Here is a 14804-nt window from a genome sequence, read left to right as displayed (position 1 = left end):
CAGCGTGTTGATTACCTCTTAGTGTTAAATTTGATCAACACCGGCCAGTGTAGTGCAGTGTTAACTTTTTGCACTCCTCGGTGTTAAATCAACACTAGAAATGAAACACTTTGATCAGTGTACTTTTTACTCTGTGTAGAGTGGGACCATATGTACTCGCTGACAATGTTAAATTGAACACTTAAAGTGTTGATTTAACACTTTGAAATTTACTGTGTAGGGGCGCTACTTTGTCCCAAAATTATAAATAGAATTCCATGGGAAAGCCGTCAATTCCTGGTGCTTTTCTCAGCGCAAATGTTTTAAGTGTCTGATACTTATTTCTGGGTGATCTGTTTTCAGTTACTATTTTTCTGCTGATAATTGCTTCAGGGTTGTTGAGTCTAAGAAGGCTGTAGGATCAGTCGAAGTGTTGATTTACATACATTTTCATAGAAGCTTTTAAAATAGTCATGAATCATGTTGATTCTAATTAAACCTTTTGTATCGTTGCCTTTTAAAAATTATGTAGTTTGTCATGTATTCATTTTGTGAGGGCTGCAAGATGTTTGCTTGACATTAAGTAGTATGCTTTATTTTAGTTTAACCTGTAGTTGTTGGCTCTCTTCAAAAGTAAAAGATCATATTCCTGTTTAAGTAAAGAAATTGTATATATTTTTTTACCTTGTAAAGATTTTTTTATGAGCTTTCATAAGATAGAAATTTGAATACATTTTTATTTAAAAAAATTTAATAAAATAAATCACTAAATCACTAAAAGCATCCCAAATGATATTGGGGATTACACAGGATTTAGCTAGTTAAAATTAAGTGTGTCTTGAGGGGTACTTACTTGTAATTAATGTGTACTTATATAGGACGTTACCCATCCTGACAACCTGTCCCTGATTTTAAAGCTTCTGGAAGCACAATCCAAGTGAGAAATAAACACACTAGTACACCAGAGTACATGTAATATCTGCATGAGTACACAGGATTTAGATAGTTAAAATGAAGTGTATTTCGAGGTGTACTTACTTGTAATTATTGTGTCCCTGCAAAGTATGTTACCCATTTTGAAAATATAATCGTGAACTTCTGAAAGCGCCATCTAAGTGAGAAAATTAACACACTAGTACACCACAGAGTACATATACCGTACCAGTCAAAAGTTTGGACACACCAAGGGTTTTGCTTAACTTTGTATATTTTCTACATGGTAGAATAATAGTGAAGACATCGAAACTATGAAATAACACATGTAGTAACAAAAAAAGTTAACAAATCAAAATGTATTTTAGATGTAAGATTCTTAAAAGTAGCCACCCTTTGTCTTGACGACAGCATTGCACACTTGGCATTCTCTCAACCAGCTTCACCTGGAAGGCTTTTCCAACAGTCTTGAAGGAGTTCCCACATATGCTGAGGACTTCTTGGCTGCTTTTCCTTCACCCTGCGGTCCAACTCATCCCAAACCATCTCAATTTGGTTGAGGTCAGGTGATTGTGGAGGACAGGTCATCTGATGCAGCACTTCATCACTCTCCTTCTTGGTCAAATAGCCCTTACACCGCTCGGAGGTTTGTTGGGTCAAAAAACGAATGATACTCCCAATAAGCGCAAACCAGTTGTGATGGCGTATTACTGCAGAATGCTTTGGTAGCTATGCTGGTTAAGTGTGCCTTGAATTTAAAAGATTCACTGACAGTGTCACCAGCAAAAAGCTCCCCCTCACCATCACACCTCCTCCTCCATGCTTCACGGTGGTGGGATCCAAAAATCTAAAATTTGGACTCATCAGACCAAAGGACATATTTCCACCGGTCTAATGTCCATTGCTCGTGTTTCTTGGCCTAAGCAAGTCTCTTCTTCTTATTGGTGTCCTTTTGTGGAGGTTTCTTTGCAGCAATTTCGACCATGAAGGCCTGATTCATGCAGTCCCCTCTGAACAGTTGATGTTGAGATGTGTCTGTTACTTGAACCCAGTGAATCATTTATTTGGGTTGCAATTTCTGAGGCTGGTAACTCTAATGAACTTATCCTCTGCAGCAGAGGTAACTCTGGGTCTTCCTTTCCTGTGGCGGTCCTCATGAGAGCCAGATTCATCATAGCACTTGATGGTTTTTGCGACTGCAATTGAAGAAACTCCACATTGACTGACCTTCATGTCTTAAAGTAATGATGGACTGTCATTTCTCTTTGCTTATTTAAGCTGTTCTTGCCATAATATGGACTTGGTCTTACACCAAATAGGGCTATCTTCTGTATAACACCCCACCTTGTCACAACACAACTGAACAAGACAGCAACAGAAAAAGTCAGCAACATTCCCACTACCCATGATTGGCTGAGATAATGAGTGGGCTGAAAATGCAGTGAAATTTGAGTATGATAGCTAAAGAGATCTCCGGATTACATCTTCAAACTAAGGGCAACCATGGCATCCATGACAGGTAGTCTATCTTACCTTTTAGCTAGTCTATCTTACCCGTACACATGCATGATGATGTGTACGGGTAAGATAGACTAGCTAGCTACATTTTCAGATATTACACATTTCTAATTTTGACAAAGTGGTTTCATTTCAAGCTAAAGTGTACTGTTAGCTAGCTAGCTAACGTTAGCTGGCTGGCTCCCTAGCTAACGTTATGTGTATGACATTATTTTTCGTATCCCTGAACCGTTTGCTTTGCTAGTTAGAGCCTAATGTTAGCTAGCTAACATTGAACCTGGATGGTTAGCTCCCAGCAGATTCATGCAGGGTAGTAACAGCATGATTTGGCACTATGTTCATTGTTGTTTAACTAGCTAACGTTAGCTGGCTGGCTCATTAGCTAACGTTACATAACATTTGCTATCTTACACGTTGTTTACCTAGCTAGGTTCATTGTTTACCTAGCTAGCTAGCTACATGTCTTAAGCTAAAGTATACAACACGTAATGAAATTGTTGCCAGCAGAGCTGGTTAAGCTGTTTTCATGTTATCCAGATGTAAACAAATTATCGTCCAGAGTGTCAAGTTTGCGCTCTGAGAGTGAAACGAGATGGGTGGGGCTAAAGCTTAAGAGGGTGTGAACGATGCTGAATGTAGACAAAGAAGAGCTCTTCAACAGATACCAAAACATTCAAAGGCCATATTCTCAAAAGTGAGTTTACAAGTTAATCAACTTTCAAAGCAGAATTACTTTCCCATTGTTCCTCAAAAATGTGGTGTATGATATACCATTTTGTAGCTCTGAGTCTCTACTTTTATCCAATGTCAAAAACATATTGCTACGTAAGACCAAATCTAGGTGGTGAGTCACCTTTACTGTATGACAAATGATTAATTCTACCAATATTCTTAATACAAAATTCTAAGACAAATATTAAAGAAAATAACAACACGTTCTACTGAAACCATTTTTTCAAATTGGCTTATACTCCCCTAACACTCTCTCTACCTCGTCACAAGGTCAGGGAGTTAGAGGGCTGATCCTTAGGGAGAAATCCTGATCATCCCTCAAACCCAATCTGGTGAGATTTGTATCAAAGCAAAACGGAAACAGAACAGAATATCCCAGAAATCACTTAGAGCTCCGAAACCCACCTTAATGGATTTGCCTTATCACGCCGCAACTGGATCTATAACTTTTTGGAGAAAGTGAACACACATTTGTTTAACCATCATCAAATGGACGTCGTACGATTTCTTGTAAAATAACGATAGATAAATGGTTTGTTCTATTTTTCCTTACACCGTAGGTTTATGTACTTTGACGTGAAGCGGTCAAATTAGCGCCGTATTACCGATTTCGACCTTTAATCCCCGAAAATGGGTATTAACTCAAAGAACATTGAGGCCTCGACACCATCTTCTTTCTGGGCTAAAAGTACATTTGGCCAAACCTGTGCTCACCGAGTTTTGTCTTCGAAGTCTTTTCCATTTACGAGAGGATGTTTTGTCCATTTCCAATAAGCTGCCAGTCACCATCTGGTGGAATTTTCTGGTACAGCAGAAACTGTCACGTCTGCTCCCGCTCTTCCCTTCCCCTGGCGCTTGAGGGCTCAAGATTACCCTGCATCACACGCTCCTGCCATCCATCAACCACAACTGCCTTCCCTCGTCACTCGCATCAGCGTTATTGGACTCACCTGAACTCACATGTTCATTTCCTCCCTTATATTTGTCTGTTCCCTTGCTCTGTTCCCTGCTGCTGCATTGATTGTCTTCTGTCTTTGTATTTGTTTCTGACGCTGTTCCTGTCTCGTCTATGTCAGTTGTTTATGAAATGTTTACTCCCCCCCGTACCTGCTTCGTCCCTCCAGCGTCATTCCGCGTGACAAACATTTCCAAAAATTAAAAATTTTACAAAGCGTAAACCAATTGTCCAAAATACTTTATTTGATGACTTCCCGAAAAATGGCCCCTGGGGGACGACCCAAGGCCGTCGGCCTGTTTTAATAACACCAGGGACCGTACATTTGCAACATGGGGATCCTCATCGATCAAACAGGAAATGCCGAAGAGTGCCCTTAAGGTATGAAGTGGCCCACAACATATGCCTAGTTTCCTGAAACGGGTCACCTAGTGTGTGGGAACTCCTTCAAGACTGTTGGAAAAGCATTCCTCGTGAAGCTGGTTGAGAGAATGCCAAGTGTGCAAAGCTATCATCAAGGCAAAGGGTCGCTACTTTGAAGAATCTCACATGTAAAATATATTTAGATTTTGTTTAACACTCTTTTTTTTTTGTTATTTCATAGTGTCGATGTCTTCACTGTTATTAAAAAAATTAAGAAAAGCCCTTGAATGAGTAGGTGTGTCCAAACTTTTGACTGGTACTGTATGTGTTATAAAAGCCAATCTAACGACTTGTTAGGCTGTATTGCAAGTAGCCTAGTGTCTAAACGTTCCCCCGAAGCCCCCTGTCTCTAATTAGCCTACTATTTCATTCAAAATGAAACCAAAATATTAGGCCTAACTGATCTGTCTCAGTATCTTTCTCTGTTTTCTTCCTACCCCGACTGCACTTCTGTCCTCTACTGCAGCGGCAGCAGCAGCTAACCTGTCATTTCTCACAGACATAGCACTCGGACCAGCAGAATCAGAACCTTTAGCAAATAAATTGGTTCATAATTTAGCAGCGTCGGTCTCAAGAGCCCTTTTTTTTGGTCTCACTGTCTTTCCGTTTTTTTTGTGATCGATGATCTTTTATTCTGACTGAGTGACTTGGGCAAATCTGCCCATGGAGTGCAACCAGTATGAGATATAGGTACACCTCTCCTCCGCAAATATTAAGAAGTCAAACGTGCCAGACATATTCTGTCATAAGTGCATGGACTGTCGACATGACTGAAGATTTGAACAAAAGAAAGACACCTGAAGATAGTTCCTGGGTTTAAGACTTGTCACAGGCCGGCTCATAGCCTGTGTGAAAAATGAGGGGACACGAACAACAGGTATAGGCCAATTAAAAATGTTCTTTATTATAAACCAAACTATTAACTTTAAACAAAGAAAAAGGAATGTGGTGTGGAAGTATCATAATGTAAGGTGTATGTAAAGTGCATGAATCTGTGTGTGTGAATATGACTGAGTGAAAACTATGCAAAACTACAAAGGAACAAACAAAACAGGATCATACCTGGAGGAGCAGAGAGAGAGAGAGCAGTGACTAGTGAAGCAGTTTTATACCCTGAGCCCAGGTGGCTCCAATCACTAAAGACACTCCTCTGCCTGCAGGAGGAACCGCCCCTGCAATGTAGAGGAGGAGCCGTGACAGACTGTATCCCTTTGCCCCTTGACAACGACAAAACAATTCTGTTTGTTTTGTCTTGAGAGACAGTATTTTTGTTTTGAAAGAGCTCTTTGTGTCATTTGAGATAGGCACTAAATCACATACACAAATCTGGGACTTTTTGTTTTTTCCCCCCCAGGCAGTGTTTTACAGAAAATGCTTTCCAAAGGGTGCATTCAAATTTAGAAACATAAGTTGTCACTTGTTGCGACAGAGGGCTGGTGCTTTTCTTTTGACGAGTTATACGTCAAGCAGGTAACTGTACTCTTTTACAAAATGTTCTAACCTCACGTATACTGTATATGCATTTCTCCTGAGCTCTTTCAGTAAATATATGCTTGTGTAAAAATCAAAGAGGGGGAAAAAGAGCTTTCAATGTGGGTGCTATTGATCTTGGACTGAAAATACTTTTTCCCATCTCACAGTCATGTCAATAAGACACACCTTACACAGATTGCATCACTTCTGATTGCTTCGATTACTTAGCACATACAGAGAACAACACCAATACAGAGAGCAACACCTTCAGAAGCTCTGCGCAACAGATAGCAAGGAATTTGGATGTAAGTTGATTCTCAGTACCGGCACAGATATGTGTTCATTGGTATTCTAAAATTGTTGTTCCATTGTAAGTTCTTACAATATATATATAGTACTATTATATGCTGTATGTAATACTTTGAGCGGAGCTCTGTAAAATTGCCATGACACCTAAAAAGTGGATGTAAGATCAGGGATATCTTCTCTCAAAGAGTCCATCTTCCATTATCTTTTGTTTTGGTATAGTATTTACGTAAAATGAAGGAATAGTACACATGAATTGGAAAGCGACTTTGAATGGTGCTATTGACTGAGTAGTGTAATGATTAACCATGTAGCTCAGTCCTATGGTTGTAAACTGAGCTTGTAAACCACATTTCACCTGACTAATGTGGGTGTGCTCAGGCCGCTACTGATCCTACCGCGCCATGGAAAATAACTTTCGAGCAACAGGAGTGCCCCCTGGCCTAGAGTACCTAACACAGGTAAGACAATAGTCTTACATTTTGTTTATGGAACTGTTACCTCAAAAAAGTAAAATGTTAACTTTTATGGGATAAGATAATTCGTTAGGAGACAGAGAGAGCTGGCCACGGTAGGGAACTCTGTACCCAATCCTACCTTTATCTGTTTGTTACAGCTCGATCAAATCTTGATCCATCAGAAAGTGGAACTGCTGGAGGGTAAGGCAGCCCATGTTATACACAGCATGCCATTAATTGTACTTACACCGACATGATATTTACTTCCGATCTCTCGCATCCCCCATGACCCTTTCGTCCTATGCTCCCGCTCTCTCTAGCCATCACTTCCTTTGAGACTAAAAACCGGTATGTAATCAAGAACAGTTTGGGACAGGAAATCTACACGGCCAAGGAGGATAGTGACTGCTGCACCCGGAACTGCTGCGGTCCCAACCGCATGTTTGAGATGAAGATCAAAGACCACAGTGGCCAGGAGGTCATGCACCTGGTCAAGCCCTTCCGCTGCACCTCCTGCTTCTGGCCCTGCTGCCTGCAGGAGGTATTCGAACCGTTCATAACACACATATTAACATCTTATAACACCCTTACAACAGACACCTCCTGCTACTTCCTCTGCTGTCTGGAAGATGTATTTTAACTGCTTATAATGCAGCCTATAACAGACTCACATCACATGTATAACAGACACCTGCTACTTTCCTAGCTGCCTGAAATCGCTTATAATACACTTATTATAACAGGGACCTCCTGCTACTTCCCCTGTTGCTCGCAAGTGGTATTGCCACTTATAACACAATTATAACACACTACCAGAGACGGTCTGCTCAATTTTATCATTGCAAAATTGAAGATGAAAATAACATTGAAGATACTTTTTCAAGGATACTCTAACGTTTGAATGAATTTTTCTCCCTTGACCTTTTTTCCTCTGTATCTGTGAATGTTGGTCTGTCCTAGATGGAGGTCCAATCCCCTCCTAGCACCACCATAGGTTATGTGGTTCAGAACTGGCATCCCTTCAAGCCAAAACTGTCCATCCTAGGAGCTGCCAAAGAGACTCTCCTGACGATTGAAGGTCCTTTCTGTGCCTGCAGCTGCTGTGGAGATGTTGATTTTGAGGTGAAGAGTTCACCTCATCTACTCCTCTATGTCTGCATAGCACATCACTGGCTGTTAGGGAGAGGACTGTGGTCTCTCTCTATTTGTGAGTGTTCAAGTGGCCCTGAGTCTGTTAAACCCTAGGTTGTCCTCATTAGGGCACACTGTAGCAAAACGGGGGAAAATGGAGTCCAGGTAACTGTTTCAATCCGTTTTCTTCCATTTGCTGCCTAATGAACATCACCCTGATTAGAGTCCTTTGTGTTTCTATAACAGGTGATGGGCAAGGACAGCGACCAGCCCATTGGGAGAATAAGTAAGCAGTGGAGTGGGCTGATAAAGGAGGCCTTCACTGACTCAGACAACTTTGGGATCCAGTTCCCCATGGACCTGGATGTCAAGATGAAGGCTGTGCTGATGGGGGCCTGCATCCTTATTGTAAGTGACAAAGGCTGCGACTTTACACAGGCAACCCAATTGTGATCTGTGGCCCCATTATTGGCAAAGATCGGAATTGGGCTGCCTGTGTAAACCCAGCCATATCTATAGAGCTAAGTCAGATTCAAGTTCATTTGGCATTTGTAATTATTAAAAAGACATAGCCTACATTGGAATTCTTTGTAGGAGCTCGCATATACAGTACACAGGCTATAATCGATAAGGGAATTTCTCTATCATTGTGTCAGTGACCTAGTGAAGCAGCCATTGCTGAAAAATTACTGGCAAACCAATCAATTAGTCAGTACTGACACCCCTATTGTAGTGCATCAATATAAAGCCATTATAAATCCTGTCCATTAAGATGAATCAAACAATTACGTATTTATGATAGTGTGATGATCTCCGTCATGCCTATTCATTGTGTATCCATTTTTTTTCTTTCTTTATTCTTTGTCTCCAAACAGGATTTCATGTTCTTTGAAAGCAGTGGTGACGGTGATCAACGGTGTTCTGTATTTGGATGAGAGAGAACGTTTTTGATCATGTACAAATTACATGATACTATAATTTATAATGACATGGCTATTGGATGCATAGGAATCACATAACATGACATTTAAGACAAAACAAATATGTCCTTTATTAATTCTATATATTAATCTGTATTCAAACATTTGTAACACTGTGTGGGATTTTTCTTTTGAAAATATTGAAACGTCATGTAATAATATTGGGTCTCTGATGTAAAGGATGAAGCACATTCTCAAATATAGCTGCGAGCAGCAATGAATGGGGTTCACTGAATGACAGAAAGGACACAAGATCAGTTGAATAACAAAGCAAGCACTCTATCATGTATGAATTATCATAATTTATGTGCAATCAGTAAAAGTATTTCCATGTTTATCTCTCAATACCACAAGGATGATAACATAATAATACAAATATTTTACGTTTGTAGAAATCTGTTTCTGTAAATGATTTAAATCTGTTGGTGCACTCCGCATTAGCTTTCCAAAGTACTGCAACACACTCTCACAGCAGTAATACGCTGACTGTGCAAACGGCAGTTTCAAATTTTCCCGAAAACACATTTTACCATCTTTTCACTATGTTCCTCAATGCCTTCAGAAGGTTTTCACTCCTACTTTTCCACATTTTGTTGTGCTACAAACTGTGATTAAAATGGATTTAATTGTCATTTTTGGTCAACAATTTACACAAAATACTCTAATGTTAATGTGGGAAAAATTTGAATATTTGTAAAAATCAAAATCAAAAATAAAACATGAATATATTTTTATTAGATACACTGAACAAAAATATAAATGCAATAGACAAAGATTTTACTGAGTTAGTTTGTTGAGGGAATTAAATAATTCCTCTAATGTACTCATTAATTAAAATCAATCTGTCTATAAGAATTTGTAAGATACTTATTAACATAAAATAGACAGGATACAGTCTTAAAATTAGATAATAGTATTTATTCTCGGAGCACGCTACCATTTGACCATAAACAACAGTTTATATACAAGATATGACGTCATAGGTTACAGAATAAATCTCCTCCTCCTGACCTTTATAAAACAGGTTCAAAAGTTCATTCCAACTTCCCAGCGCACACACGACACACAATATAATCTATTCTCCTGAAGGCTCACTATAATTTATTACCACTTTAGCAGACAACTCAAGATAATGGAAGACCTAAAAAGTTACTCACTGCCTTATCTAAACAAGTTGGGTCAGTTCAACCATAGTTTAACAACCCTTTCTGTTTACTTTATAACCCACAGCACAAATCTCTTTTCACTAGGCGTGCACAGTTCAATTAGTTATAGTTTTATCTAAATCTAGAAATTGTTTTAGTTATTATTAACAAAATTCCTAACAAGTTCATATAAGGAAATCAGTCAACTGAAAAGAAATCTATGGATTTCACATGACTGGGAATACAGAAATGCATCTGTCGGTCACAGATACACTACATGACCAAAGGCATGTGGACACCTGCTCGTTGAACATCTCATTCCAAAATCATGGGCATTAGTATGAAGTTGGTTCCCCCTTTGCTGCTATAACTGCCTCCACTCTTCTGGGAAGGCTTTCCACTAGATGTTGGAACATTGCTGTGGGGACTTTCTTCCATTCAGCCACAAGAGCATTAGTGAGGTCGGGCACTGATGTTGGGCTATTAGGCTTGGCTCACTGTCGGTGTTCCAATTCATCCCAAAGGCGTTCGATGAGGTTGAGGTTAGGTCTCTGTGCAGGCCAGTCCATTTCTTCCACACCAATCTTGACAAATAATTTCTGTATGGACTTCGCTTTGTGCTTGGGAGCATTGTCATGCTGAAATAGGAAAGGGCCTTCCCCAAACTGTTGCCACAAAGCTGGAAGAACAGAATCGTCTAGAATGGCATTGCATGCTCTAGCGTTAAGATTTCCCTTCACTGGAACTAAGGGGCCTAGCCCGAACCAGGACAAAAAAAATTAGGAGCTTCGCGCTCGCCGGTCCCGAGCTTGTGTGACCACTTTGCGGCTGAGCCTTTGTTGCTTCTAGACGTTTCCACTTCACAGTAACAGCACTTGCAGTTGACCGGGGCAGCTCTAGCAGGGCAGAAATGTGACAAACTGAGGACTTGTGGTAAAGGTGGCATCCTATGACGGTGCCCTGTTAAAAGTCACTGAGCTCTTCAGTAAGGCCATTCCACTGCCAATGTTTGTCTATGGGGATTGCATGGCTGTGTACTCAGTTTTATACACCTGTCAGCAACGGGTGTAGCTGAAATAGCCAAATTCACTCATCTGAAGGGGTGTCCACATACTTTTTTCTTTATATAGTGTACCTTAAAATCAAAAGGAAGGGGTGTGAATAAAAAAAAACAGTCAGTATCTGGTGTGACCACCATTTGCCTCATATAGTGCAACACATCACCTTCGCGTAGAGTTGATGAGGCTGTTGATTGTGGCCTCTGGAATGTTGTCCCACTCCTCTTCTATGTCTATGCGAAGTTGCTGGATATTGGTAGGAACTGGAATACACTGTCGTACATGTCGATCCAGAACATCCCAAACATGCTCAATCTGTAATTTATTAGTATCCCCATTAGCTGTTGCGAAAGTAGCAGCTACTCTTCCTGGGGTCCACACAAAACATGAAACAATAATAGACAAGAACGGAACTACATACATTTTAAAAGGGCACACGTAGCCTACATGTCAAAACATGCACACAAACTATCAAATAGGGGAGAGGCATTGTGCTGTAAATAATAGCTTTATATGTTTTTTTAAACCAGGTTTGACATGTCTGGTGAGTATGCAGGCCACGGAAGAACTGGGACATTTTCATCTGTGGCATTGTGCTGTGTGACAAAACTGCACATTTTAGAGTGGCCTTTTGTTGTCCCCAGCCCAAGGTGCACTTGTGTAATTATCATGATGTTAAATCAGCTTCGTGATATGCCACACGTGTCAAGTGGATGGATTATCTTGGCAAAGGAGAAATGCTCACTAACAGGAATGTAAACAAAAGTGCACAACATTTGAGAAAAATAAGCTTTATGTCTAACAGAACACAAAGGGTGTTCTTTAATGGAAGCCTATCAAACATAATCCAGGTATAAGCAGGAATTGCCCAGGGTAGCTGTTTAGGCCCCTTGCTTTTTCAATCTTTACTAACAACATGCCACTGGCTTTGAGTAAGGCCAGTGTGTCTATGTATGCGATTGACTCAACACTATACACGTCAGCTACTACAGCGACTGAAATGACTGCAACACTTAACAAAGAGCTGCAGTTAGTTTCAGAATGGGTAGCAAGGAATAAGTTAGTCCTAAATATTTCCAAAACTTGAAGCACTGTATTTGGGACAAATCAATCACTAAACCCTAAACCTCAACTACATCTCCTAATGAATAATGTGGACATTGAGCAAGTTGAAGTGACTAAACTGCTTAGAGTAACCCTGGATTGTAAACTGCCATGGTCAAAACATATTGATACAACAGTAGCTAAGATGGGGAGAAGTCTGTCCATAATAAAGCGCTGCTCTGCCTTCTTCTTAACAACACTATCAACAAGGCAGGTCCTACCGACCCTGGTTGTGTCGCACCTGGACTACTGTTCAGGACTACTGTTCAGTCAGGTGCCATAAAGAGGGACTTGGGAAAATTGCAGTTGGCTCAGAACAGGGCAGCACGTCTAGCCCTTAAAAGTACACGGAGAGCTAACATTAATGATGTGCATGTCAATCTCACATGGCTCAAAGTGGAAGAGAGATCGACTTCCTCATTACTTGTTTTTGTAAAAGCTGAAGGTACCGAGCTGTCTGTTTAAAATACTAGCACACAGCTCGGACACCCATGCATAGTCCCCAAGTCCAGAACAGACTATGGGAGGCGCACAGTACTACATTGAGCCATGACTACATGGAACTCTATTCCACATCAGGTAACTGATGCCAGCAGTAGAATCAGATTTAAAAAGCAGGTAAAAATACACCTCATGGAACAGTGAGGGCTGTGAAGTAACACACATAGGCACAGACACATGCATACACACACATGATAACATACGCACTATACACACACGTACACATGGATTTTGCGTTGTAGATATGTGGTTATGATGGGATAATGGGCCTGAGGGCACACACTTAGTGTGTTGTGAATTCTGTAATACATGTATTGTAATGTTTATAAAATTGTATAACTGCCTTAATATATACCAATGTGCACAATTTCATAAAAAGGTATACGTTTACTCAAGACATAGGAATAATTTACAATTTTAATAGCATCAACATTTTATTTCACTATATAATTTCAAGTACATGTGATGGTGAATGCATACTAAAAAGATTTACACCAAGTGTGATGTTACATTTTTCACTCAGAATGAACAAGACAGTCTACACAACAATCAATACCAAAATGTCACTATCAATCATGTTACTAGTATGCAAATCAGAGACATTTCACCATGGAATTAAATTGACATCAAAAGTAGATTTCTTTGCATTTTAGCTAACTCTAACCATTTTCCTAACCTTGACCTACTCCTCCTAACCTGCTACATCAATTATCCTAACCTGCTAATAAAAATCTATTTTTGACAAAACCGGATTTACCCTCCATCTCTTCCGAACCTCACCTTTCCATTTTGCTGGGTATTTTATTATCTTGGATGGTCCATTCTCCTTCCCCTCGATTGTGCCGCTACAAACTGTAAATAAACAGACAAAAAATATATGATTTCTAGTGTATGGCACAAAAGCTGACTCAGATCACACACTGACTGTATGACAGAGGTGCTTATAAACCTTGTCATAAAAACAGAACATTTAGACACACACACAGAAAGAGAGAGATTGAGAGCGAGAAAAATCAACGCGTGGGAGGATGCTGCGCTGGACTGACCCGTTGATCTAGTTAACGTTAGTTATATGGTTAACACTGCAGCTAACTAGCCAGTTTATCAGTGGCCAATTAACGGGATAGCTAGTTACCTATTGCCACACAAACCCGATTAATATGCTCACTCTTTATGCCAGTGACAAGGTGGCTTGTTGGCCAACAAACAGAGATCATATGGGGAGCTAAACGGATATGAAACTTTTTCTGTCCGATTCTGGGTTAGACAAAGCAGCTACCTAGCCCATTGATTTCCACTTGTCCTCAAAACACAATTGCAACAGCAGAATTATATCTTAGAAATACTTATCTTACTCCAGAAATATATATTATTACAAAGGCAGAAGGTAATTAAAGTGCAACTTACCTATGATTGTGTCTGGCTGAGAACCCAAGAACAAACAAATCTTGAGGAGTGAAGTTTGCTTCACTTCAAGAATTGTGGAGGAGATACAACTGGGTTTGACAGACAACTTTGAGAGCCAATGGACTTAAGAGTTTGATGACAAGCTATTTTTAATACATTTCTTTGGTCAAGGAGTTGTGAAACGTTCATACAGACGTAAAGGGGAACCAATACTGTAATGAAACAGCAGGAAGCAGGTCTTGAACCCTCGACCTTCTAGCCCGAAGTCCGCCGCGCTATCGACTGTGCCACAAAAGCAGAGTCGATATTCGCGCTTAAACCCAGGGTTGTTACAATACTCCCTCCTTTCAAAGAGCGCGTCCTCGCGCTAGTTTGCGAGGACGCGCTCAACGTCTTATAGGAACGCGCTTACCGACCAAGCACACGCACTTTTTTATTTTTATTTAATTTATTTAGCCTTTATTTAACCAGGAAGGGCTCATTGAGATTTAAAATCTCTTTTTCAAGAGCGTCCTGGTCAAGATAGGCAGCACCAAGTCATTACAAAAATTACAGACAGACAACATGAAAAACTACAAGTAATCTAGTAAAAACCATTGAATTCACAAGAGTATAACAAAATCAAAAACAGCAAATTAAAAACATTGACAGGTCAGGGAATCAGCCTCAAAATCCTTCATCAGTGATTTAAAAACACCAAT

At 40.0% G+C, this 14804-nt stretch overlaps 1 protein-coding gene across 3 annotated transcripts; it reads left to right on the top strand.

Moving 5' to 3' along the window:
• The first annotated feature begins 5774 nt into the window (after positions 1–5774).
• Positions 5775–9520, top strand: plscr3a (phospholipid scramblase 3a). Of its 3 annotated transcripts, none has more exons than XM_055934990.1 (8): positions 5776–6010; positions 6242–6318; positions 6701–6780; positions 6936–6978; positions 7098–7318; positions 7738–7899; positions 8155–8316; positions 8784–9520. In XM_055934990.1, exons 3-8 carry the CDS (start codon positions 6724–6726, stop codon positions 8841–8843), a joined length of 705 nt encoding a protein of 234 aa, XP_055790965.1. In that variant the 5' UTR covers positions 5776–6010; positions 6242–6318; positions 6701–6723; the 3' UTR covers positions 8844–9520. The 3 variants fall into 3 exon arrangements, with proteins under 3 accessions (XP_055790966.1, XP_055790965.1, XP_055790964.1); XM_055934989.1 differs by having other exon boundaries at positions 6181–6318; XM_055934991.1 differs by lacking the exon at positions 6242–6318 and having other exon boundaries at positions 5775–6010.
• Positions 9521–14804: the final 5284 nt, after the last annotated feature.

The sequence above is a fragment of the Salvelinus fontinalis genome, chromosome 9 (genome assembly GCF_029448725.1).
Source record: "Salvelinus fontinalis isolate EN_2023a chromosome 9, ASM2944872v1, whole genome shotgun sequence".
In the NCBI taxonomy this organism is placed as follows: Eukaryota; Metazoa; Chordata; class Actinopteri; order Salmoniformes; family Salmonidae; genus Salvelinus; species Salvelinus fontinalis.
The sequence above is the reverse complement of the archived record's forward strand: the minus strand, read 5'-3'. Positions and strand labels throughout refer to the sequence as shown.